This window comes from Pipistrellus hanaki (genome assembly GCF_964339955.1).
Source record: "Pipistrellus hanaki genome assembly, chromosome: 5".
Classification (NCBI taxonomy): Eukaryota; Metazoa; Chordata; class Mammalia; order Chiroptera; family Vespertilionidae; genus Pipistrellus; species Pipistrellus hanaki.
Genome location: NC_140507.1, coordinates 27658689 through 27685923, shown reverse-complemented (window position 1 = coordinate 27685923; position 27235 = coordinate 27658689). Strand labels below are relative to the sequence as shown.

General features: G+C 45.0%; 2 protein-coding genes across 2 annotated transcripts in view; both read left to right on the top strand.

Moving 5' to 3' along the window:
* Nucleotides 1–177: 177 nt before the first annotated feature.
* Nucleotides 178–9353, top strand: FAM53C (family with sequence similarity 53 member C). Its single transcript, XM_084884662.1, has 5 exons — nucleotides 178–430; nucleotides 3313–3542; nucleotides 4144–4201; nucleotides 5963–6747; nucleotides 7661–9353. The coding sequence occupies exons 2-5, from the start codon at nucleotides 3465–3467 to the stop codon at nucleotides 7916–7918; spliced, it is 1179 nt and encodes a 392-aa protein (XP_084740788.1). The 5' UTR covers nucleotides 178–430; nucleotides 3313–3464; the 3' UTR covers nucleotides 7919–9353.
* A 3202-nt stretch (nucleotides 9354–12555) lies between these two features.
* The window catches only part of KDM3B (lysine demethylase 3B), a 57140-nt gene continuing 42460 nt past the window's right edge, over nucleotides 12556–27235 (top strand). Inside the window, exon 1 of the mRNA XM_084884659.1 lies at nucleotides 12556–12851. Coding sequence (XP_084740785.1) covers nucleotides 12645–12851 — 207 coding nt within the window. The 5' untranslated portion in view covers nucleotides 12556–12644. The remainder of the gene's footprint in view (nucleotides 12852–27235) is intronic.

Below are 27235 nucleotides of genomic sequence, written 5' to 3'. Positions count from 1 at the left end.
TCAAGCGGCCCGAGCCGATGAGAAGGCTGTCCTTGGCCCGAGGTGGACACGGAGGGCGGGAGCGGTAGCTTTGTTTACCTTCGCCTGACGCGGCCTCCCCCGCGGCTTTCGAGAGGTGCCTCCAACTGGGCCGGTCCACCTGCTGCAGGATTTTGGAGGGGGGTGACTCCATCGGGAGGAAACCGCCCTCATCCTTAAATCAAAGAACCGGCCTCCCTCCTGACGGCACCGCCTAAGAAAGACTCAGAGAGAGAAGCGACGCGAGTCCCGAGCCCCCGCGGACCGCTCGGGGGCGCTCCGTGGGCGGGAGAGGCGCCCCCGCCCGCCCGGGAGGCCCGTTGGTTCGCGCTGGCGCCTTTTAAGGACACCGTGGGGTGAACGGAGCGCTCAGAGCTGCTCCGGCGCGGCCCTGGGAGCCGGAGGCGCCGCGGTAGGTGGCGGAGGAGGGCAGGTGGCGCTCGGGCCTCGGGGCGGGCTCCCCGGCCGGCCCTCCCTCTTCCCCTCTCTCCCTTCCCCCAGCCCGGCCGCCCGCGCGGCAGGGCCTCGCCGGCCGCCTCCGCGGGGAGAGCAGGGGACCCGGTGGGGGAGGGGTGGCGGGGCGCTGAGTCCCGGACCCTTTCCATCCCCTGCGTCCCGAGTTCGCCTCCGCGGCCCGACGATGGAAGCTAATTGGGAAGAGAGGAGCGACAAGCCCCCTCCTGAGCGAGCCCTGGCGCCCCCACAGGGGCCCGCGGACGACCTGTGCCCCACCCCGCGGGGACAGGCAGGGCAGCGAGGGGGAGGTTGAAAATTGGAGGGGGGCCTAGCCTCTTGCTTCTTCATCGGGGGGGGGGGGGGGGAGGGGGCGGAGGGGGAGGGGTTCGCCCCACTTGTCACCCTTCTCTCCACCAGAGCCACACGGGGGAAGAGCCCTCAGACCCCCACTTACCTGTTCCTGCACCTCCCTGCTTCCTCCTGTTTTCCTTCAGGCTCCCCAAGAGGTTTGGGGCTGGGACCTGAGGGAAGGTCCCCAGAGGATCGGTGACTTCTCCTCCCCATTAGCCTGACTGGATGCTAGGTTCTCCAGGCTTCAGCACAACCTCAGCATCCCTGGAACCCGAGTGTCAGGGGTCACTGCCATCCAATGGGGGGTGGGGGTGAGGGTCCAAGCTTCATTTTAGGGGGCCGATGGTGGAGGGAGAGCCTGGGTCGAGTTGGGCCTGGTGGGATTGTGGGGAGGGCCTAGCGGCCTGCTGCTCCTTGCAGGGCTGAGCCCCGTGCCAGCCAAGCTGAGAAGTTTTAACTTGTTTGGTGAACGTTCAGGGTAGCCTCTGCCCCTCAGATAATACAAAATGGAAGGGAAAGGAAGGCGGCAAGAGAGGGCTGCTTACACTTTTTTTTCTTCGTCTGCCCGAGACAGAGGAGGCCCCTCGCGGAGCTGGTTTGCCTTCTTTTGTGTCCTGGTTTGATTCCTTATGGCTTCCGTTCTGTTCCCCCTCTCAGCCTGGCCTGTTTTAGGAAACTCGGGCTGAGAGTATCAGTTGCGTGGTGGTAGTTGCATTGTTCCAATTACCGCCGTGTGTGGCCACATCCTAACAATTAAAACGCAGAAGGAAAAAAAAGAGAAAAAAACCACCACGAAATCACTCTCTTCACTTGATCCCAGAGAGGACTGGGAGTTTGCTGTTTGGCCAAATGCCTCATGAAAAGCTTGAAAGAGTTTTGCTTCAAACGCTGCTCCTCATGGCTGGTCAGCCTGTTGTCAGCCTGGAGCCCAGGGCCTCTGGGGTAAACGCCTGCAGTTAGGTTTCCTCTCTGGTTGATCTTTGAGGGTAGAGTTAAGAAACCAAGAGCAGAAGTGATAGAAGCTTTAGCTTCTCCCACAAGAACATAGGAGGGGAAGTAGCTGAAGAGAGCTCTCAAGAAGCTGGAACTGCATTCAGGGTTGTAATAATTATGCATGAAAATGATACTTAACTGCACTGATAATTGACTGTTCCCACACCTTTCTTCCAAAAAGCTCCCAAGTATGTCCACGTGTGTTTCTTTGCTTTTCCTTGTGGCATGCCTCCCTCTGAGGAAGGAATGGGGTAGAGGTGATCCCTTCTTTTTTTTGTAAAAGTAGAAAGTGATCTTGCCCCCAAGGTCACAGAAAAGAGCCCTTTTGGGTGTCATTGAGGTGATGGAAGTTGGCATCTAATCAAAGAGATAAATCTGGTTGCCTTCCTCTTAATGTTATCACCACTTGTGGCAGCCTGAGGCTTTGTCGAGCAACAAACCGGAGGGATGAGAAACAGCCTATGTGGACTCCTGGTTTGTACAGGCCAGATGGTATGCTTCTTGCATTTTGGTGTTGTCTGTTATGTTGTATGCGACAGGTTAGGATTATTCGGCCCATTTTACATGGGTAAATTGAGACTAAAGTTAAGTGATTTGCCAAAACTGCCACAGCAAATAGGGTCAGGATTGAGATTTCTAAATAGTTTATTCACTTTACTTAGCAAATGCTACAGATACCCTCTGGTGAGCAGTCAGCCTGCTAGTCACTTCTGGGAATAGGCAGAATAGTATGAAGACACTAGGTTAACTTCCCCTCCTCCCTGGAGTAAGACCCCCTCAGGTAATTATGTGGGCTTAAAGCCTGTTATCTGATAGAATTGGTTTGTTTTTACCAAATTGACCTGAGAAAGAGTCCTGATTAATTGTATTGATGGTTTTTGAGTCAGAACAGGCTAAAAACTTGGTTGAATAAAGTCACAGAGTAGTCTGGTACCATTTCCTTATATTTTCATTTTATAAGAGAATATATACAGTATCTGTTGGAAAATTACATCAGCCGGTCAGGCTAAGGGAGAACTACAAACCTCATTGACTCTTGTCTGAAGCAGAAAATCATTCCAACCACTGCTGTTCCTGCTCCCTATTATTATTTCTGTAGTCTAGGTAAAGGGTACCTCTCTGCTTCTGATAAATAAAATACTGGGCTAATCAGGATGGAAATAACCATTTGGTCATTCCTCTTTCTCACCTTAGCTGTTTCCTAAGTGGTGCTTGTATTCTGGGTAGACAGCAGAGCATGAACCAGGTTAGCAGTGGCAAATAGGTTTCAATTTGCTTGCCAACTCCAGTTCATTTTACTAGGTATCTGGACTGCCAAGCTTATAATGTGTCTGAGGCTATGTTTAGGCTTACCAGGAAAAAGCTGTGATCAATTAATGATGTCTGCCAGAGGCCTGGCATAGGGATGCTGTGGTATGTGTGCCATGCATTTTCCATCCCCAGACCAGGTATATCTCTAATATCACTTGGGGCCGGTCCCTCTGTAATTGGCAGACTCAGCAGGCATGACTGGAGAGGGAAGTCCCCATGGTGCTAGAATGGTGCTGCAGTGGCAGAAGACGGCTCACGAGTGAGGTCTGGAAGAACAACAGGAAAGATATCCATCATTTGCTCCAAAGTGTTCAAGTCAGATCCCGGGGAGAATCATGATAACCCTGATCACCGAGCAGCTACAGAAACAGACTCTGGATGAGCTAAAATGCACACGCTTCAGCATCAGTCTGGTAAAAGCCCAGTCTTCCTGCTTCTCCACGACCCCTGCCCCCCTTTTACAGAGGCTGTTTGTTGCTACTACTTCACCCTTGTCCTATGCCATATGAGTCATGGTGCTTCTCCTGGAAGAGTCCACTAAAAACTCAAGAAACCCATCCCAAAAGGAAGAAAGCAGGGATTTTTCCACTGATAGAGAAGGAACAGTAAAACTTGGGTGGAGAAGGGTTTGAAATATTGAAAGTTGTGCATTATTTTACTAACTTTGGGAAGAAAGAAGAGAACACTTAAAGAGTCCCCAGCCCTGGCTGGTTTAGCTCAGTGGATAGAGTGGGGATTGATAGGTCCTAGGTTCGATTCCAGTCAAAGGCATATGCCTGAGTTGCAGGTTTGATTCCCAGTGTGGGGCGTGCAAGAGGCAGACAGTCAATGATTGATTCTCATCGTTGATGTTTCTATCCCTCTCCCTTCTCAGAAATCAATAAAGACATATTTTTTTAAAAAAAAAAGAGTCCCTAACATCCCTCTAGCCCAGGAATTGCAGGGGTGAGCTGAACAGGGCTTGGAAATCTGTGTCCTGAACCTGAATCATGATGGATATTGTCTCTCTCTTAGCCTTTGCCTGATCATGCAGACATCTCCAACTGTGGGAACCCTTTCCAGCTTGTGCCTGGTAAGGTATTGTGTGTTTGCATAGATGTGTGTATGTCCATGCTTCCATCCACATATTTCTTTGGTTTCCAGTGACCAGGACTAGGTAGCCTACCTCCACAACATTCTTGTCAGGGTCACCTTCTGAGATGAGCACTTGTCTCTGTTTCATATATCATTACTAATGTTGAACATTTCCTTGTTTTACATTATTGCACTGTAGGGGTGTACCATAGTTTATTTAACCAGTCTCTTATTAATGTGGATTAGGTTATTTCCAGACAAAACCATAATGAATAGCCTGGTACATATGTCTGTCATTTTACACAGGTGAATGTGTATCTGAGGTATAAATTATAAATTATTCCATCAAAGGGTCTGTGATCATGGGGGCAGGTATCACTATTGTACAACCAGAACTTTAACCCATGATGCTAGGCTGCTGTGCAGCTTTTTTCTTTTTTTTTTTTTTCCTAGTATACCTGGCAAGGGAAGTCAGTTGGCAAAAGCACCTTCATTTAATTTCTTTCTCTGATTTATTAAATGCTTGCTGTGAGCCAGGTATTATGTTCCAAGTGCAGAATAGGAGACAGGGTCCCTGCCCTCAGGGAGGTTAGTAGGGGGCAGAACTGTTGACTGAAAATGTTAAGTGTGGGTTTTCTCAATGATCATTATGACTTCGTATACTTATCAGTTGTTCCAAATATCTAGCTTCTGCAGGATGCAGTCAGCTAGCCAGAGGAGCTTGGGAGTAGGCATATATATATATATATATATATATATATATATATATATCTTTTTTAGTGTTTGTCTTTTTATTTGTTTTTGTTTGTTGTCTTGTTGCACCTACCATCACATATCTTTGGAATGTCAAGGTAACCATTTCCCCCCAGACTCCTCCGGGCACAACCACTGCACCAGAGCAGAGTCCATAGAATCCTTCCCAGTTGTCTTGTTTCCCCACACACTATCTCTATATGCTGTAACATTCTTAACTGTCTGTTACCCACAACATAAAAGATGTCGACCCTTTGTCTCTTAATGAGCTGCCTCCAGAAGTCATAGAGTTTTGGTTAGAATTCAGTGAGGACCATTCATTTTAGTCCATTTTCTCTTCCACCCCTCGGTTCCCCAATCTGTTTGGATTTCAGAGCAGGTCTGTGGGAAAGGAGTCAGCGTATTTGGGTGACCAGACGCAGGCACACAAGCTGCATAAAGTCTTAGGGTTTCCCAAGCATGGTTCCACTACCAAAGGCCTTTTGCATCTTGTTTGCCCTCCCTAGCAATAAAAGTGATCTCTTACCTGTTTGCTTACCTCTTACTCCTTGGCAACCCTAACTCCTATTTTGGTGCTGCTGAGACTTGGAAAGGGGAAAGGCTAAGGAAGGAGAGGATAGGCCAGCTGGGCAGTAGGTTGAGTGGAGTGAGGGATGAGCAGGGCACACTGACACAACGTTTCCATTGTTTTACCTTTGAGAGGGAGTGGCAAGGCGCTGTATGAGAGTGTATTTCCAATTTCATGTGTTTTGTCATAATGGAGGCAGAATAGCATAACTGTTAAAAGACCTAATCTTAGACAGATCAGGGTTTGAATCCTGTTTTGATCATTTGATTGCTACATGACTTTGGGCAAGTTACTGGACTTCTCTTATCTGTGAAATGGGCATAATAATACGTTTTTTTGGAAACCACAGAAAATGTTGATTACATTATGGGGACATAGTAAGCTCTTAAAAATATATTGGCTATCATTAATATCATTTTTATGATGAATGCCTTCCAGAAGGTGCTTCCTGGAGGGGCTTGCCCCACTGTTCCTGTGCCGAGTTTCAAGACGGCCTCAACCTCAGCTACCACCCGTCAGGCTTGAGCCTGCACCTCAGACCACCCAGCCGGGGAAGCTCCCCACCGGAGCAGCCCCTCTCCCAAGTTCTAAGCCCTGAGCCCCCCGACCCAGAGAAGCTTCCTGTGCCCCCCACCCCTCCACCCAAGAGGCACTGCCGTTCACTCTCGGTGCCCGTGGACCTGTCTCGCTGGCAGCCAGTGTGGCGGCCTGCCCCCTCCAAGCTGTGGACTCCCATCAAGCACCGAGGCAGTGGTGGAGGGGGTGGGCCGCAGGTGCCTCACCAGAGCCCTCCAAAGCGGGTCTCCAGCCTCAGGTTCCTCCAAGCTCCCAGTGCCTCTTCTCAATGTGCCCCAGCCCACAGACCCAGCAGTCCACCTTTCTTCAGCCTGGCCCTGACCCAAGATTCCTCTCAGCCCTGTGCTGCCTCCCCCCAAAATGGCTCCTGGGAAAGTGATGCTGAATCCCTATCCCCTTGCCCACCCCAACGCCGCTTTTCCCTATCACCCAGCCTGGGCCCACAGGCAAGCCGCTTCTTGCCCTCTGCCCGGAGCTCCCCCGCATCCTCCCCAGAGCTGCCCTGGCGACCCCGAGGTCTCCGCAACCTTCCTCGAAGCCGCTCACAGCCTTGTGATCTGGATGCCCGAAAAGCTGGAGTGAAGCGGCGCCATGAGGAGGACCCCCGGCGGCTGAGGCCTTCCTTGGACTTCGACAAGATGAATCAGGTGGGACCCGCCGGATTAAAGAAGCTAGAATGGTTGGATGGGAGCAGAGGGACTGTGTTCTCTTTCACTGCCCTAGTTCCATGCCTTCCTGGCAGGGCCTCCCCTGGAGTTCCTTTATATCTGAGCTTTCACTGGAGTGACCTACCATCCCAGTTTGCCCAGCACTGTCCCGTTTTAGCACTGAATCCTGAGGTGCCATGTCCTGGGGGTTCCAGAGGAACGGGAATGGGAGAGCCTTATTAAACGTGCCAGTAGGGATTCCCAGATTGTTTTGCTGGAGGCACTTTCCCTCCATTCCTAGAATGCACAAGCCACAGAGTGCCGTCATCGGTGCCCCAGCCCTCCTTGTGCTCAAGGATGGTTTTGCCACTTGCCCTTCACTGCTTTGGGTCTGGGAGAGCTAAAAACAGGCTGCTGCAACGTTCATCTGTTCAGCATATGTTTTTGACCTCCCAGTATGAGTGCAGTTGTCTTAAACACTTGCCCACTTTTTCATACTCCTGCTATACCACTGGGTCACAAACCTCTTTGCAAACTTACATACTTATTGACAGTCATCCATCTAACCAGTTAGCAGGTATTTTTTTTTTTTTTTTTTTTTTGATACCTACTATGTACCTGACCTTGACAGTATAAGCCCTGGCATTACAGTAGTGAAATAGACATGATATTTCTGCCCATAAATGAGTCTTTAATCTTCTGATGGAAACTGAGATCTCTCCTCAAAGAAATGTTACATGGTCACTGAATTTTCCAAATTTTACCAGTGAGTTCATAAACCTCACCCTAAAGCCTAGGATTCCTGCCTTAGAGAGTAACTAAGGGACAGGACCTTTGAAATACAGCTTGGGCCAGGGTGCTCTGGGATGTTATTCTCTCCTTTGCCTTCTTAACTTTGTTGTTTATTTGACAGAAACCATACTCAGGAGGTGCCTGTCTCCAAGAAACAGCCCGGGAAGGCAGCAGCATCTCTCCACCGTGGTTCATGGCCTGTAGCCCCCCACCCCTCTCTGCTTCCTGCAGCCCCGTTGCGGGTGCCTCCCAGGTGCTGAGTGAAAGCGAAGAGGAGGAGGAGGGGTCTGTGCGGTGGGGGCGCCAGGCGCTGAGTAAGCGGACACTGTGCCAGCAGGACTTTGGGGACCTGGACTTAAATCTGATTGAGGAGAACTAAAACTGAGAGGCTACTACTTCCTGGGGCCACACAGACTGACTCTCTTATGGCTACTAACAAGTGTCGAGGCTCCAAGACTAGGGGCCCAGCCTGGGAATGGGGATGAGTGGAGGGCTCCCATTCAGGCCAGCCGGAAATCTCGCTCCAGGAAGCTCGACCATGCCGAGACACTGGCCGGGACAAGATAAACAGAGCTGGTGGCGGGAGGGACAGCCCAGAGCAGACCCTTCCCATGGCGGCCCTGAGTGTGAGTATCCCTGCCGATGAGAAAGCACCGGGCAGGGAAGGAAGGGGTCTGCTGACCCCAGCTCGGGGAATTTCACTAGCCTCTTTGCTTCAAAGGGCACTTGTGTCTTAGAATTTGGCCAGGGTGGGGGGGTCATTCAGCCTCCTCGGAGAAATTGTGTGCGAGTGTGTGTGTGTGCTTGGGAGTGTACGTGAGGAAAGGTGTAAAGGTGTGTTTGCGTAGCCTTAGGGAAGGAAAGCAGTTGCTCCTTAATAGTAGAGCATCATGATGTCCCCAGGATCTCGAGTTTTCAATGGGACAGTGGGCTTGTTCAAGAAGTCGGAAGGAGTTATTTCCAAGTTTTTCTTTTTCCTAAGTAGCTCTGGAACCAGGCTTATAATCCATAAGCACCACTGGCTCTGCAAAGGATTCTGTTTGGGGGTACTGCAGGCTCTTTTAAGTGCTGTGACCTCAGCCAATGATCTTTTCCTCAGGCCCACCCCCCGTCCCCTAGATAGAGTTAGTATGGGGGCTGGAGAGGGCTTTTCACATTGAGTCTGAGCTGGCCTTTTCTCCTTATCAGATTGCCTAGGCTGTACACCACCTGCCTCTCTCACTCTAAGTGGATGCAAGCACATGTGGGTAACTGAGGCAGGGTTGAAGGGCTTCATCTCTTTCTTTCCCTCTTTACTGATGGGACCTTTTTCCCCTCACCCTCTGACCTTTGATGCATTTGGACTGCTGACCATTTAAAAGCAGCCTGTGATTGCTGCTTTTGTAAAGCAAGCAAGCAACCTCCCTCTACTTTAGCTGTTTGACTATTTGGATTTTCACATATTGGGCTTACCCAGAGTGGAGCGCATCTCTACGGGGCTGTGGTTGGCGCTGGGTAGACATCTGCATCTGTGTTGTGTGTGTGGTGTGGCTGACCAGTAGGTGAGTATTCCTGCGTGTGTGAGTGAAGCCACTCCCAGGCTGGTGCTCTCCTCCTGTGCCCGGTGACTGCCCAGTGGCAGCTTTAGCTGCCCTTCACTCCCACCTGCTGCCAAAGTCCCTGTGCTAATGGGATTACAAATACAAAAAGTGGAAAAAAAATTTTTCGTAAATTTTGTTTTATATTAAAAAAAAATCCATAAGTCTGTGTGTGTGTTAAACATGAGGTCCTGCCTCTGTGGCCGTGTTTGAAAAAATAAAGTTTTATTAGAATAATCCATTTTCCCAAGCAACCTTGTGTATTACAGTGTCTTCTTCCCATCACCACAAAGAAAGGAAAAGAGGAAGCAAGGAGAAGGCCACCTAACTCTGTTCCAGCCCCTTCCTATGGCATGGCTGGGCCTTTGCCCTTCCAGGGCAGTATCTGGTCTGTAGGTCCCGTGTGGCCACAGCAATCATATCCGATGGCCTGGGTTTCTGTTAAGGCCTGGGTTGTTTCTGGCAGTCTTGATTTAGTCTCTGTCTCTTCTCAACTATCACTCTCACTTCTAAGAGATTGAAGTGAACTGTTAATACATTCTAGCTTGCTGAGAATGCTTGATGGAATAGGCAGGGACTTGTCTAGACTGGTTTGTAGGCTTTGGGAAGTGGGGAGAAGTCATGATGGGAGACTTGACCTGGAATCTTTTTTTAAAAAGATGGAGAAATTGCGATTTAGTCGTCAGAATTCAGATTTCCAAGACTTAGATAACTTCTGCATCTTAAAAATAACTGCTTTTGTAAAATTATCCTACCAGCAGAACTTCTCTTTTGCCCTAGAAGGTGTTATTTCCCCCAATGCCTCAATTGAACGTTCATTTTCGGAAAGAAGCTGTGTGCTTCACTCTTTCTTTAGATCTTTCTGTTCCACCCTTTCTTCTTTCCTACGTTAGCATTCTTCCAATGCCAGTGGGTGAAGTGTAGCTGCTTAGAGATCCAGGCGGGAGCCTCTGTCCCTAAGGCATGCCCTTTCTTTACCAGTTTGGTGCTGACTTGCCGGGCAACAAGAAGAGTCAAGTTGCTTAGCCTCCGTCCCAGTTTCCTGCTTCAAATTAGTGGCCCTCATTATTGAATACCAATGAAGTGTGCAGGAGGACAGTATTGGCTTGACTACCTGGAGCAGGAACCTTTGAGGGGATGAAAATACATTCTAAAAAGATAGTACTCTTACTGCCCTGGAGGTAAAGGGAGGGGCTGAGAAGGGATGGGGCAATGGAATGCAGTTAAAGAAGCTCAGCATTATAGGTTTTTTCCTTTACTCAAAATGGCTGTTGGAGCAGGGTTAAAGTTTGAACATCTAAAATGACTCTTCCCAACTATTTTCCTTTTTGTTCAGTTTTTCTGTTGGGTTTTTCTACTGTTTATTGACTGTGATGCCAAATGTGATTGCATTTACCAGTCCTAACAATGTAGGAAAGTGTAAACTCCCTGAGGGCAAGGGTTTTGTTTTATTTAGTGTTGTGTCCCCAACACTCTAAAAAGTTACTGGCACATGAAAAGTGTTTGCCACGTTTGTTGAATGGGTTACCCACCTTTGCCTTTCTATCCCCGAGCTTAGGCACATGTCTGTTTCTGTTCTGTGAACACTGGGGTAGTAAATAGAACTGCTCATGGGAGAAAATTCTAGGGGTGAATTTTCTAGAAAAGCTGCAAGCTAGATCCTGTATGGATTCACGCTTGTTCTTTCTTAACTAACAACTTGTGGACCCTGTGCTTTAAGAGGTGTCTCTTGGCCAAGGAAAGCATTCTTGGGTCCCAGCTTGGCAATAGGAAAAGGAAGTTACAAGGAATAAGGAGAGAAAAAAATCCAAAGAAATGTTTCCTTGGTGCTCCACAAGGTTAATTTTAGATTCACTTCCCTAGATGTTTTGTACTTTTACTAAAGTCAATCCTTGGTGCCCACTCCCCATCCCTGCCCCCAATTTTTGCTATAAGTAAAGTAGGTCAAGGGTAAAGACAAGGTTATGCGCGGATTACTGGGTAGGCACATTAGTTTTGGTGAAAGAACCTGCTACTGCCCTTTCCTGTCTGTAGGGCAGATTTGTGAAAGAAAAGCTACTTTTAGGGTAACAATCATGAATTAGTACTAGACCCTGTATCTTGTCTGTATACTCAGTTTCTGCATCCATAATAACATGGAACCTGTGCTAGTAGTCTCTGACATTACCAACATTAACGATTGAGGTTTCCCATTGCCTGGAGTGAAAACAACCTAAGCAAAATATTCAGTATCTCTCCACTATATCCCCTTTCTAACAGCAGCTATAGATCTCCCACACTTAATGTGAATTCAGATTGGGGGGGTGGGGTTTTCTTTGTCCCCAGCCTCACTACTTCCATGGTAAGGTGGTACTATTACTGAACCAGAAAAAAAGAATTCCCATCATTGGTCCCTATCCAATTCCCCTAAAACATCAGTCGGCAGATGGCGGTCCTCGAGCCACATGTGGCTCTTTGGCCCCTTGAGTGTGGCTCTTCCACAAAATACCACTTACCCTAATTAACTTAATAACAATGTACCTACCTATATAGTTTAAGTTAAAGAAATTGGGCTCTCAAAAGAAATTTCAATTGTACTGTTGATACTTGGCTCTGTTGACTAATGAGCTTGCCTACCACTGCCCTGAAAGATGAGTTGAGAAACACCTGGACTTAATAACATCGTCATTAGTGGAATAATAAAGTAGGAAAGACTACATTATTGACTTAGAAGGGGAAAAGCTCTATGGGTTAAGTGAGGATATCAAGATGGAAGCTTATTGGCCTTCAGCCAGTGGCAAGAGTGGCAGTATCATATCCAATGGATGTAACACATTGGTCAATTGGAAAGGAACCCATGAAGTCATGGGATGATAACCATGTTATGGGCCAATGAGAAGAAAGATACTGTCTGATGGACCAATGGCGAGAAAGTTTCCTAAAAGACAATGGCGGCTCGTGAGCCTTGGTTGGCGGCTCTGTTGACTGAGTTTGCCGACCACTGGGGTAGGGCATGTTCAGGATAGGAAATCAATAGATATTGGGGTGTTAACTTCTCAGCTCAAAACATTCATTCTCTAGGTCCCTTGCCCCTCAGCTCCCCACTCCAGTAAAAGTCTTTGCGAGGAGGGTAAGCTAAAGCCTTCTAAGATAGGGGACCTCCTGAAATAAGGTTGGGACCCTGATGGTGCCCTGGGGGACTGAAGGACCCGCCCAGTTCCCCACCCCCGCCGAAACTGCAATTCCCCTCCTCGACGCAGGGGGCACTGCAGGCCCTGGGGAGGTTGGGGCGGAGCGCTGCGAGGGGCCCGGAGCTGCCACCCCGCTCCGGAGCGCGGGGGGCGCTGTGCGGCGCCCAGGCTGCGGCTCCGCTCCCGGCCACCGGGGGCGCTGCGCGGCGCCGGTGGTTGGTGGTGGCTGTTGGGGGGGGTGGGGGGGAAGCCGCGGCCGCGGGTGGTGCGGAGGGAGGCCTTGCGGGCGGATCGGGCGCTCGGCGGCGAAGGTGGTGGGAGGCGGCGGGCGGGAGCGAGGGTCTGGCCGGCCCTGGCGATGGCGGACGCGGCGGCCTCCCCGGTGGGCAAGCGGCTGCTGCTTCTGTTCGCGGACACCACGGCCTCGGCTTCGGCTTCGGCCTCGGTGCCGGCGGCGGCGGCGGCGGCGGCGGCGGGCGGAGATCCCGGGCCTGCGCTGCGCACTCGGGCCTGGCGGGCCGGCACGGTGCGGGCCATGAGCGGGGCGGTGCCCCAGGACTTGGCGGTGAGTGACGGCCGCGGCGGGCACTCGAGGCCGGGGCTGCGGGGCCTGCGGGGCGGCCTCCCCGGGGGCCATTGTGAGGGGGCGGTGGGGTGGGGGGTGACCCAGTTCCGCGCCCCCCCCCCCAAATCTCCTTAGCGCCCCCCACCGGCTCCTCTCAGCACCCCGAGTTCTGACCAGCATGGCTTCCGCGTCGGGGTGCGCGCCCCGGTTTCCCGGGGGTGGGGGTGGGGGGCGGCCAGGGCACCGAAGCTGCTGCCTCCAGCCGCAGGCCCCGCCTCCTGAGCGACCCTTCTCCGGCCCCCTCCCCCCCCCCCCCCCGCCTCCGGGCAGAGGCTCCAGAACCCGGGCTCCCGGCCCCTCCGAGTCCGTGTGGCCGCCGCCGCCCCTGGCCGAGCGGAGCTGCGCTCCGCGGCGCTGCCCGACCTGCTCCCCGCTCCCCTCCGGGAGCCCGAGCGGGGCGGGAGCGCGGGCGGCGGGAGCGCCCGGCCGTCGGGGGAGCCGCTCCTCCGGGCGTTTCTATCTCTGGCAGCCACTTCCTCCTCGTCCGAGCCGGGCTCAGCCCGCGGGCTCCTGCCGCCCGCTCCCGGACCCCGGGCTCGGCTCTCCTCGCCCTCCTGGTGACAGGAGCTGCAGATTGTTGCTACGATGGAGACCTGCCTGCGCTGCTCTCCACTCGGCTGCTCCTCTCTCCTAACCTTGGGAGAGGTTTTGTTTTGAAACTTTGTGTTGGGGCTTGACCGCTTTTTTTTTTTTTTTGAGTCCTTTGCCTTGGCGTTATTTCGTGATGAAAAGTTGTTCAGTAATAGAACTTCACCAGCATTCGGGAACATGACGTGCTATTTTTTGCTAATGTGGCGGTAAAAAAAAAATAAATATTCAGTCTTTGAGCTTTGGCAAGCCTCTATGAGTTCCTCATTTTTTTTTTTTTTTAATAGCAGCCCTAGCTTCTCTTTTGAAATAAGGCTATGAGAAAATAGCAGGGTTCTTTTGGAATGGAATGGGTCAGTAGGCAGAAGGTACGTTTTCTGGGTGAACTTGTGTTCGCTATAAACGCGGACTCATTGGAGGAGATTTAATAGTAATGTTGTAGGTTTCTGTTACTAATTTTTCTATTGATCAGTGGTGTTACACCTCCCAACCCCGGTATACAGGCTTTACCGGTTGCTTGACTGGTAACCGGCTTAGGCTTTGCTTCTGCTTCTTGAGTTTATTTGCTTTTATCTTTCTCCACGCTACATAAGAAAAGGCTGCTTGAGGGTATTGGTGAGGCTTCCTTGGGGCAAATTTGTAAAAGGATGTCTGGAATATAAGGGTGTGAGGAGGATTAAGGAGATTTGCATTTAAATTCCTCTATGCTTTCTTTAAAAGATTGCTGCTTTCTAGGTTGAGATGGGGGGGGGGGGAGCGGGGGGAGTGTCCCTGTGAGATCCAGTAATTTGCCCCCTTGAATGTAAAACATACTTAAGATCTTCCATTATATGCACACTTTGACCACAGGCCTAGGTTTTCATTCTGAATTTTATATTCTAGTTGTTTCCTCCATTTCATGAATTGCTAATGAGCTCTGCACCTGAAATGGCTACCCATGCAGGTTATTGTTCACTGAGCTCCCTAAGGACAGACGTTTTAGGAGCGCACTGAGATGCTGGACACCTCTAAGCTAAATACTGAATAATTTTCCTACTGGGCCCATGGAATTTGTTTCTCACACCAAGTAAAAGTTGCAGTGATTCTCAGATATTGAGGCCTTGCATGGAGCTGTATGCATTAGAAGCAAAGGCAGGTTTGGGTTTTGAGAATACACTGTGCTTGTATGAATAGCAAGGGACATAGATGAGAAAACAACCAACAAAAATGGGCTTCAGGAATTTTCACCAGTTTGCAAAATTGCTCAAGAATTGCTGTTGCTATGATGAGGTTCTGCTATTGACAATGACTAATGTAGGGTCAGAATTGGCCGTTTGTTTTCCTTTTTCATTAAAGAGCTTTCCTTTGGGCCCTAGACATGTGGGCCTTTCCAATTTGCACCACACCGTAGTAAACACAACCTTCTTCCAATCAAAAGTGTTCTTCCTGTACTCAAGGGTGGAGTTTGCAAGCCGCTGGCCTGTGATTGGGCAGCTCTTCATTCAGTTGTTTAAGATGTTTTCAGGCATGCTTGGTTTTGAGTAATGCATAGCAGGGCGCCCCCTGTTAAGTTTGAGCGAGGGTTGGATAAATGAGCTTTTGAAGTGATTGGAAACACTTCTCAATTTTAGGCTCTATTAATATCCTCTTTATAAATACTTTTTGATTCAGAAATCTTTCAAAATATAGCCCTGATCCATTTAATGGACACTTTTTGGGAAAACAGTATCAAAGCCTTGTGCTACCTTAAGATGAATTATGAAGAGAAGGAGAGTCAGGATCCTGTTGATTGGGAGATTTGTTGATGCGTTACTAGGTGAGCATCTTCATCATCAAAGCCATGCTGACAACTACTAAGATTTTTAGAGTAAGTAGGAAAACAGGCCCCCCCCCCCCCATAGTTTCTTTTATTGTAGTTCAAAATAAGCCTGTTGGGTTTTTAAGTCTTTTTTTTTTTTTTTTTTTTTTTTTTGTCTTGTTGCAAAATTAGTTTAATGGCTTTCTATGTATTTATCTCTAACCTTTCTAACTCAGTGTCCTCTTTGTGTTGCTGAATCATTATTGGTCCATATAAATCGCATAGACCTTTAGACCTTCACAGATGTTGGGATGGTTGATTAAAAAACCCCACCACCAAAACACACCAAAGAAGGTGGATTTTCCTTTTATTGTTATAAAAGCAAAACTTACATTTTGCAAAATGTCAAACAACCAAAAGTACACAGGGAAAAGCCAACAATATTAATCCTTAACCAGCTCCCACTTATCAAAGAAGGCTTCACTTGTTTTTCTTAATACTGTTACAAAAAGTATAAAACCGTTCATTCCTATACATAGGGTTGCTTTTAAAGCAAATGGCATGCTACACAATATCTAAAGCCTGCTTATTTTCTTTTTTCCATTTAACATTATATCATGGGCATCGATACCTATAGATCTTACTCTTCCTTTTAGAAAACTAATTATATTCCATAATATGGCTGTACAATAATTTATTCCCCCTTACGAAGGACATTCAAGTTATTTATAATTTTTGGCACTACAATGCTGTGATTAATAAACTTGTATTTATCTCTTTGTGTAATTAATCATGGTTTTTGTTTATGTAGTTCAATGATCCAGGAGTGGAATTGTTGGGTTGAATCTATATATTTTTAATTTTATTAGTAGTGCCAAGTTATTTTCCAATAAGATTATATTATTTCATACTCCCACCAGTAGAGTATGCATGCAATGCTTGTGTCACCTAACCCTTGCCATCCTTACTATCATCTTTGTAATTTTTGGCTATCTGATGGATGAAAAATAGTACCTAGCATTTTCTATGTCTGTTGGCCTTTTACATTTCTTTTATGGGTTATCTTTATTAAATATATATATATATATATATATATATATATATAGAGAGAGAGAGAGAGAGAGAGAGAGAGAGATTTCAGGGAAAAAGGGAGAGAGAAACATCAGTGATGAGAGAATCATTGATCAGCTGCCTCCTGTGTGGTTGTTTATGCCTGTTTTTTGTCTCTGAAAAAAATGAAAGTTATCACTTTATACAACTTCTGTGCATATTAGTGATAGTAATGCCATTATTTGTCAACTGTTTTTGCAATTTTCTCATTTGTCTTTAAATATATATATATATATATATATATATATATATATATATATATTATTTCAGAGAGGAAGGAAGAATGAGAAAGAGAGAGAAACATACTTGATGAGAGAGAATCATGGACTGGCTGCCTCCTGCAAGTCCCCCCACTGAGGATTGAACCTGGGACCTTTTGCAAGCCGATGCTTTATCCACTGAGCCAAACAGGCTAGGGCTCTCATAAGTCTTTTGACTTTGTTTTTAAGTTGCTTTGTCACACAGAAAAATAAAATTTTTATATCACCTTTTTTTTTTGTTTTGTTAATCCTCATCCCAGGATTATTTTTTCCATTGATTTTTAGGGAGAGTGGAAGGAAGGAAAAGAAACATATTTTGTTGATTTCAGAGAGGAGGGGAGAGGGAGAGAGAGAAACATCAATGATGAGAGAGAATCTTGCTGCACATCCCACACTGGGATTGAGCCCACAACCCAGGCATGTGCCCTGACCAGAAATTGAATCCTGACCTTGAATCGATCCCTGACTACCTGGTTCATAGATCATTGAACCATGCCAGTAATGGTTTTTTGTTTTTTAAAAAATATATTTTGATTCTCCCCCCCCACCCCCCCACCCCGAGGAAGGGAGAGGGATGAAAAGTTAAAAACATCGATTAAAAAACAAACAAACATCGATTAGAGAGAAACTTTGATCAGCTGCCTCCCGCACACTCCCTACTGGGGATGTGCCCACAGCCGAGGTACATGCCCTTGACCGGAATCGAACCTGGGACCCTTCAGTGCACAGGCTGACACTCCACTGAGCCAAACCGGTCAGGGCTATCTCACCATTCTTAGTGACTTCTGGGTTTACTTGCTTGGGTAGAGCTACCCCATCTTGAGTCTATACAAATATTCTTCAAATTTTTCTAATATTTTCATGTATTTATTTTTACTTTGAGATCTTTGGTCCATGTGAAATATTTTTGTAAATGACAGGTTGGGAAGGGATGATACTTTTTTCCTAAGGTGTAACCAATTGTGGCAACACCATTTTATTAAATAAACTATCCTTTTGTTGCTGTTTGGTAGAATTAAATGATGCTTTGATAGCATTGATGTTTTGAATGCATTTCTTAGCTATCTCAGCTATCCAGAACTTGCAAGAAGACTGAAAGCATATCTACCTCCCTTACTTTTTTTAAAATAGCATTTTTAATTGATTTCAGAGAGGAAGGGAGAAGGAGAGAAAGAAACAAGTGATGAGACTCATTGATTAGCTGCCTCCTGCCTGCCTCCTATTGGAGATCGGACCACAACCCCAGTCTCTGCCCTGACTGGGAATTGAACCATGACCTCCTGGTTTATAGGTAGACCCTCAACCACTGAGCAACACCTGCCGGGCTCTGCCTTATTTTTTCTCTCTTAACTAGAGGCCTGGTGCATGGAATTCGTGGTGGGGAGAGAAGGAAGGGTGTCCCTCAGCCCGGCCTGTGCCCTCTCGCAGTCCAGGAGCCCTGGCTCCTTACCTCCCACCTACTTGCTGCTCCTTAGCCTGCCTCGGGGCTGAGAGGCTCCTGCCACCGCCACTGCGCTCCCCAGACATAAGCCAGCTTCTGGCTGAGTGGCACTCTCCCAGTGGGAGCGCACTGACCACCAGGGGGCAGCTCCTGCATTGAGTGTCTGCTCCCTGGTGGTCAGTGCATCATAGTGACCCCTCCTTCTGCCATTTGGTCGATTTGAATATTATCCTTTTATTATATAGAATATTTCCTCTTTACCTGGGCAAAAAGTGGATTCTAAAATACTTCTTTCCTTTGATTTGAGATAATGAAGTAATTATAGCAGTGTCTGGGCTAGTACCATGTTTCTTCTATCTGGAGTCTTCCCAGAGGAAAGAAAGCATATCTGCCTTATTATTTATTTATTTTTTCCTTACCTGCCAGCCTTTCCTCTTTGTCTCAGGTTAGCTGGCCTTTATAATAAATACCTCTCTCCTTTGTTTCTAGATATATAATAACTATAGTCAGGTGTCCCAGGTAATACCATGTTTTCAGTGTGTGTAATCCATTAGTATTTATTCTCAACCTAAACTTCAGCCTAATTGAAATGGGAGTTTATGGCTTTTGATAATTATCCTTAAATGTTCTTTCATTGCCTATAATTTCAAGTTAAATAAATACCTGAGTGATATCTGAAATTATGCTCTGTTTATTGAACTCAATAGAATGTGTTTTTATGAATCAATGTGCAATTTAGAGAACTTTAAATAAAATGAGACTTAAATATTACAAAGGAATATTTAACATTTAAGTCTGAACCCTTCTAAGCACACTTTTCATCTTAACTCTTATAGCAGGAGGATCTTTTTGGTTTGGTTTGGTTTGGTTTTTAGAAGGGTCTATTTTGGAAACATTAGGCCGTCATTGAGTTTTTCAGGCACTCAAGTGCTTCATGTACGTGGTTAATTTTTTTAAGGTTGTCTTATAGGCGTGTGTAATTTTAATAGCTCTATTTTATTTTATTTTAAAAAAAATATATTTTATTGATTTTATACAGAGAGGAAGGGAGAGAGATAGAGAGTTAGAAACATCGATGAGAGAGAGTCATCGATCAGCTGCCTCTTGCACACCCCCTACTGGAGATATGCCCGCAACCAAGGTACATGCCCTTGACCGGAATCGAACCCGGGACCCGTCAGTCCCCAAGCCGACGCTCTATCCATTGAGCCAAACCGGTCCTGGCTTAATAGCTCTATTTTAATTTGTCTTTTCATTCTATTTGTTTTAGCGCTATGCACATTATAAACTGGCCATTTAGTCCTCTCCCTTTACTAACACAATCAAATCTCCCCTCTTAATTACTAATTTGTTTCTAAGAGTTGCTTTACTAACTCCCCACCTGACAAGGGCTTATTTCTTTCTTTAGTATTTCCTTGGTTCTCATCCCCAACTTGTTCTGATTGACTTAGTTTATCCTCTAAATGGGGGGTAACATGCCGTTTTCTGTTAGTGATTCTCTTGACAACAGCTGGGGTGGGCTTCTGTAAGCTTTGCCTCCCCACGGCCTGGGGGACACAGCACCTGTTGCTGCTTCTCAGTTTTCCAGTGCCTTTGACAGGTTGTGGTTTTTAAGCTCTCCCCCCACCACCCCTCTCGCCAGAACATCTTTTACTGTCGTCTGTTAATGGGAAAGTCTACTTGTTTGTTTAGTGGTAACTCATATAGTGTGATCTTGGTTTTGCAAGAGCAGAAACTCAGTTTTTTGTGTGTCTTCGGGGATAATCAGGCCCTGGGAGACTTAGTCTTACTAACCAAACTCTCTGGAGACTGATTTGTAAATCCATATGTAAGGTTTTTAATTTACAGTAGGAAATATACCTATCCAGAGATATTCACAGAGCCCCCACTCATAGTCTACTCAAGAGACCAAATTACAGATAAGAAGGATCCCTACTGTGCAAAGATATCAGACAAGGAAAATTGGGTATTGCTAAAAGGACATTTAGAACAAGCAGCCCTGATCTGGTAATCCGCCACTTTCCTAGTTCTCTCTGGTTTCCATTGCTTCCTTCCCCCTTTTCACCCTAGGCCAGTGGTCGGCAAACTCATTAGTCGGCAGAGCCAAATATCAACAGTACATTGATTGAAATTTCTTTTGAGAGCCAAATGTTTTAAACTTAAACTTCTTCTAACGCCACTTCTTCAAAATAGATTCATGCAGGCCGTGGTACTTTGTGGAAGAGCCACATGTGGCTCTCGAGCCACAGTTTGCCGACCTCGGCCCTATGCTTTTAATGTCATCCATCGGAATCCTATAAAGAGAAAAGAAAGCTTCTCTATTCTAGGTTCCAACATTTCTATAAAGCTTTTCTGAATCCCCACTATGTCCTTTTTATTCTTTAGCGCTTTGTGGATATCTCACTTGGAATATTTATCTTTTTTTGTGTGTGTTATATAACAAAATATATAACTATCTCCCCTATTAGATTGTAAGTTCACCAAGAATAGGGAGCACAGACATTTTTCTTTCTTTTTTTCTTTTTGGAGAATTTTATTTTTTCCTTTTAAAAAGTTGTGTGTTTTTTGTTGTTGTTTTTTTTTTGTTTGTTTTTAATTTTCACCTGAGGAGCGAGGATATTTTTCCATTGATTTTTAGAGTGGAAAGGACAGCGGAGAGGGAAAGAGGGAGAGAGAGACATCCATGCATTAGACACACTGATTGATTGCTTTCCTCAGCTGGGGATTGAACCTACAACCGGGTTTTGTGCCTTGGTCCAGGAATTGAACTCAAGACCCTTCAGTCTGTAGGCCAATGCTCTAACCAGAGAAAACTGGTCAGGGCTCTTATTATTTTAAAAGGCCTTCTCTGACCACCCTATCTTAAAAAATAAAATATTTAGAAGCCAATATTAGGTTAACTTTCAATGCTGATTTATTATAGGATTTCTACTCTAAAATCCCCAGTTGTAAGATATTTATGATTGATCTTTAAGCTGCTTCTTATGTAATTTTTCTTAATATGGACTACCAACTTTCTTATCTTGACATTATTGGACTTATATTTGGGACCCCAGCCCATCCATTGATTTTTTGTGATTTCCATTTGGGTTGTTAAATTAGAAGCTATAGATACTTTGTTTTTCTGATTCTCAAGTAATGCATGACTATTATACAAAATGTAGAAATTATTTTAATAGTAACAAGAATATTTCCTGCAGTGTTGCAACTCATTAAGAACTGTTGTTTTTATTTTGATACATATTCTAACTAATCTTTTCTTTTTTAGAATTGTAAAAAGTTGAATACTGTAGTTTCAATTTTGAATTTTGCTTTTTCATTTAATATGGCAATTTTTTTCCTGTATTACTAAAAACTTTTATTATGGGTGATTATAATTTTCTTGGTGCTTCTGTATTTTTCACAGGTAATATGTATTGTTTTTGTAACTAAAAGGAAAACAAGTGCTCAATAGCAAAATCTTTTAAAAAAAATATATTTTACTGATTTTTTTACAGAGAAGAAGGGAGAGGGATAGAGTTAGAAACATCAATGAGAGAACCATTGGTGAGCTGCCTCCTGCATGCCCCCGACTGGGGAGGTGCCTACAACCAAGGTACATGCCCTTTTCTGGAATCAAACCCAGGGCCAACGCTTTATCCACTGAGCCAAACCGATTAGGGCAGCAAAATCTTACAATTTTTATTGGCTGAGTAATTTATTTAATTGTTCCCTTCTCGTTGGATATTGAAATTGTTGCAGATTCTAGGCTTAATCAATAATTCTGTGATGAACATTTTTGTGAATAAAGTTTTTCATATGTTTAGAGTTATTTCCTAGGATTGATGCCAAGAGTGGTATTATGGAAACATATATACATATTTAAGATTCTTGTTATAGCAATAGCAATTTTTTTTTAATTTTTAAAATTTTTTGTCATAACAGGTTATAATCTGACCAGTATTAATGAGTTTGCTTAAGGAATCTATGCTTATTAGGAACCCATGGTCTGCTAGGTGTTTTGTGCTTTAATTTAATCCCATGACAATCCTTTGAGGTACTTAAACTGTCCCTATTTTTAGGAAAGGAAGTGAGACTCAAAGAGGCTAAAGTGGCGCCTGGCTACATGCTAAGAGTGGGGAAGTTGGGATGCAAATCTAGAACTTTATGATTCCATACACAGCCCCTAAAAGTACTATATATGCTTGAAGTTTGATTCAGGTCATCCCTGTGCTATTCAAGTACTTAACATTTAATTTATTGAGAATGTTAGAAAGTAGAAAAAAATTGGGGATAATTGGTAGAAAGCTATCTCTCTTCTCTAAATGTACTGTAGTGAAAATGCACTCTCAGAAAGCTACCTCTTGATTAAGAACCCATGGAAACTTACTTTAAAAAAATTATATATATATATATATATATATATATATATATATATAAAATTGATTTTTTTTTTTTCCACAGAGAGGAAGAGAGAGGGATAGAGAGTTAGAAACATCAATGAGAGAGAATCATCGATCAGCTGCCTCGCAACCAAGGTACATGCCCTTGGTCAGAATAGAACCTGGGACCTTTCAGTCTTCAGGCCGATGCTCTATTCACTGAGCCAAACCGGTTTTGGCTTGTTTATTTTTAATTTGAGCCCAGTTAGCCTCTAGGAGCCCATCTTAGTAGTTGACTTTTATTTCTCCCCTCCATTCAAGCTCTGCTATGCCAATCCTCTTCCTGTGCCCCAACCACCCCTCTCCCTTCCTAATAATCTGTAACTTGTTCATTTTTCTTTTTTAAATTTAAATTTTTAAATATATTTTTAGGCATTTATTTATTTATTTATTTATTTATTTATTTAATATATTTTATTGATTTCAGAGAGGGAGAGGAAGAGAGAGAATCACTGCTTCTTGCATGCCCCCTTCTGGGGACTGAGCCCAAAACCCGGGCATGTGCCCTTGACTGGAATTGAACCCAGGACTCTATCCACTGAGGAAGAGAGTACTACTAAGTAAGCTGTAAATGGCTCTGATTGGCATGTTAAAAACAATTAAAAGGATGCAAGGAGGCAGGTGATCAGTGTTTCTCATCATTGATGTTTCTACCTCTCTCCCTCTCCCTTTCTCTCTGAAATTAATTATTAAAAAATACTTTCAAGAATTCATTTGAGTTTAATGTCACTGAAATGAATGTGAATCACATATAGGCCATGAAAGGAATTTTGAGATGAAAGCAAGTTTTTTTTGTTTTGTTTTTTAAATATATTTTATTGATTTTATACAGAGAGGAAGGGAGAGAGATAGAGAGTTAGAAACATCGATGAGAGTCATTGATCAGCTGCCTCTTGCACACCCCCTACTGGGGATATGCCCGCAACCAAGGTACATGCCCTTGACCGGAATCGAACCCGGGACCCTTCAGTCCCCAAGCCGACGCTCTATCCATTGAGCCAAACCGGTCCCGGCTGAAAGCAAGTTTTATCACTAGCTCTCCATAACTAATGAAATATTTTACATCTCATCCTTGGGTTCTAGCTATAGCATGAAGTGCTATATACTACTTATACTATTAATAGAAAAAAAATGTAAAACTTAAAAAACATTTTTTAAATTGATTTTTAGAGAGAGAGGAAGGGAGTGGGAGAGAGAGAGTTGTGAGAAACATTGATGAGCTGCCTCCTGCACTCCTTCTGGGGATCAAGCTGACAACCCAGGCATGTACCCTGACCAAGAATCTAACTAGCAACCTTTCAGTGCATGGGATGACCCCCAACCAACTGAGCCGGGGCTTAAGACTTTTTAAAAAATCAACTCAAACTGTGTTAGTCCTGTTCTGTACAGATTATCAACTTTCCTTGACCACCTCTGACTCAATCCAATCACTACCATTGATTTTTGTTAGTTTATATCCCTTCTTCCTGTTATGGGGCCTGGTCACAGCCATTTTACCAGTTTGCAGTCTATGTACTTTGATCTGATATGATTCCTTACCTTACATGTTTTAACTCTTTCCATTAATCTAGTTGGAGGTGAGGCACAGTTCTCGGGCCAGAAGTAAGCCTCACTGTTGGGAAAACATGTTTACATATGTCCACATTCCATATTACTCTCAAAACAAAGTCATTATTAGCCGGGAACTGTTGTTTGATCCCAGAGCAAACAGTACTGTGATTGTTGTCAAGTTAAACACTTTGTTCCATATCCTTTGCCCAGACAGGTTAAGAGATAATTGCCCTTAAATTGGGTGAAATCTCGCTTTCAGATATTTCTGCTTTTCCCTCATGTTTTCAGTTATGTGATGATAGGATTCCTGAATGTTATTTATTTAAATATTTTTAATTGACTCAGAGAGGAAGGGAGACAGAGAAATAGAAACATCAATGAGGAGAGAGAATCACTGATTGGTTGCCTTCTACACACTCCCCACTTTGGGAATTGAGCCTGCAACCCAGGTATGTGCCCTGACCGGGAATCGAACAGTGACCTCCTGGCCCATAAGTCGACCTTCAGCCACTGAGCCATGCCAGCTGGGCATGAATATTAATTTTTTTAAATGTTTAAGTTGTTATATACAAAGAATAAGAATTGTGACAGTTTTATTAGTACAATGACTTCTTTTAGTGTTGTTCTTATATCTGTGTGTTGGTATGACTTAGAATTTTGTGACTCATGTTGACTTTTTAAGTGGTTGGCAGGTTAGAACTGTAGCGTGACACCTAGCTGTTGGTCACCATGGAGCCTCAACCTCTGGTTTTCTTTTTTTCTTTTCTTTTTTTCTTTTAAAAAAAATATATTTTATTGATTTTTCACAGAGAGGAAGGGCGAGGGATAGAGAGCTAGAAACATTGATGAAAGAGAAACATCAACCAGCTGCCTCCTGCACACCCCCCACCGGGGACATGCCCGCAACCAATATACATGACCCTGACCTGAATCAAACCTGGGACCCTTAAGTCTGCAGACCTACGCTCTGTCCACTGAGCCAAATCGGTTTTGGCAACCTCTGGTTTTCTAAGTGATGGCCAGTAGAACACTGTCACTCAGGGTCAGATTTAGCATGGGCATTGAACACTCCCTGCTCCTTTTCATGGCTTGCCTATTGCCATTGCCTTCTGACAGTTATGTCCGATGCAAAAATCCAAGTCATTTAAAAAAATTTCCCTTTTCCTTATATCAAGCCAGTCTTAAGTCATCAATCTTTATGTTAAGAGTCATGGAGCCCTAACCAGTTTGGCTTAGTATTATAGATAGTCAGCCTGTGAACTGAAGGGTCCTGGGTTCCATTCCGGTTAAGGGCACATGCCTGGGTTGTGGGCTCAATCAATAATTCTTTCTCATCATTGATGTTTCTATCTCCCTCTCCCTTCTTCTCTGGAATCAATAAAAATATATATATTTTAAAAAAGAGTCACAGATTCTCACAGGCACAAATCATTTCCCTCCTAGCCTCACTGCTCCCACTCTAGGTCATGATAGTGAAGAACACTCCCTGAGAGGAGGCGTGGGCAGGTAGAAGAGGGTAAAAGGAGGGTAAATGGTGATGGAAGGAGACCAAACTATGGGTAGTGAACACACAATACAATACACAGGTGATGTATTATAGAATTGTACATTTGAAACCTATTTAATTAACTAATGTAACCCCAATACATTCAATAAAAATCTTTTTAAAAAATATATTGGCACTAACTGGTTTGGTTCAGTGTATAGAGCATCAGCCTGCGGACTAAAGGGTCCCAGGTTTGATTCCAGTCAATGGTGTGTACCTTGGTTGCAGTAGGGGGTGTGCAGGAGACAGCTGATCGATGTTTCTCTCTCATTGATGTTTTTTTTTTAAATTGATTTTTCACAGAGAAGAAGGGAGAGTTAGAAACATCGTTGAGAGAAACCGATCAGCTGCCTCCTGCACACCCCCTACTGGGATATGCCTGCAACCAAGGTACATGCCGTGGATCGGAATTGAACCTGGGACCCTTGAGTCCACAGGCTGACCATCTTATCCACTGACCCAAACCAGTCAGAGCAAAAATTTTTTATAAAAAGAAAAAACACTCCTTATTCTCCCTTCCCTCTAATCCATCTGCACATACTGCCAGCTAGCCGAGTTTTCCTGTAACCAAATGCTCTGTTCATATCTTTACCTCAATTTGACCTCTTTTAATGGCACTTGCCATAAACACACTTAAACACATTCACATCTCCTTTTGGCAGCTGAATGAAGCCCAATTTTTTTTTTTTTTTTTTTTAATCCCATTACTCAAGATCTTTCCCATTGGCTCTCAGTCTTTTTAGCCTCAGCTCCCTCTCCTTCCCCACAGTGTGCAGTAGCTCCTGGCCTCCTAGAACTTGCTGGGACTTTTTTGGCTTCTGCACTCCTGAAGTGATCTCTCCTGCCTCTGAACATCCCCACATTGTATTGTATTTTACTTTATTTCTGTTTACCTTATGGCATGTTGTCTGAAATTATGCTTTACCAAACTGCTTTTGAATCCACTTATTTAATTTTCACAACCAGTATATCAGGTAATACAGGTGTGCCTTATCACAAGGGAGGAAACCAAGACTTGGGGAGGGAAATGTGACCTGCCCAGGTTTTGCAATTAATATAGGGTGGAGGCAAGACTCAAATCCAAGCCTCCTGGAACATAAGCCCCAAGCTTAGTTCACTGTGCTAACTACCTTTCTTGGTGCCTGAGTCTGCCCTTAAATACAACTTTTCTAGTTGCCTGCAAGCTACTTAAATTGTTTTATTCCCTTAGAACATATATATGTATATGTTATATTAAATATATTCATATATTAAATATAGTGTAGTTCAGTGTTCTTTGTAAAAATCATGCTCCCCTTTCTGAGCCTTGTTTCCCCATCATGGTTTTTATTTTTGTTAATCCTCACATGCGGATATTTTTCCATTGCTTTTTAGAGAAAGGGAAAGGGCAGAAGTGGGAGGAAACAACAATGTGAGAGAGACACATCAACTGGTTGCCTCCCATAGAACCAGGGGCAGGAGTGAACCTGCAACCCAGATATGTGCCCTTGACCAGGAATCCAACCCCTGACTCTTCAGTGTGCCAGCAGATGCTCTCTAACCATTGAGCAATACCAGTTAGGGCTTATTATTTTTTTAAGTAGAAGTGATGCTTATGTGGTATATTACAAGTTATAAGACTAAAGCTTTA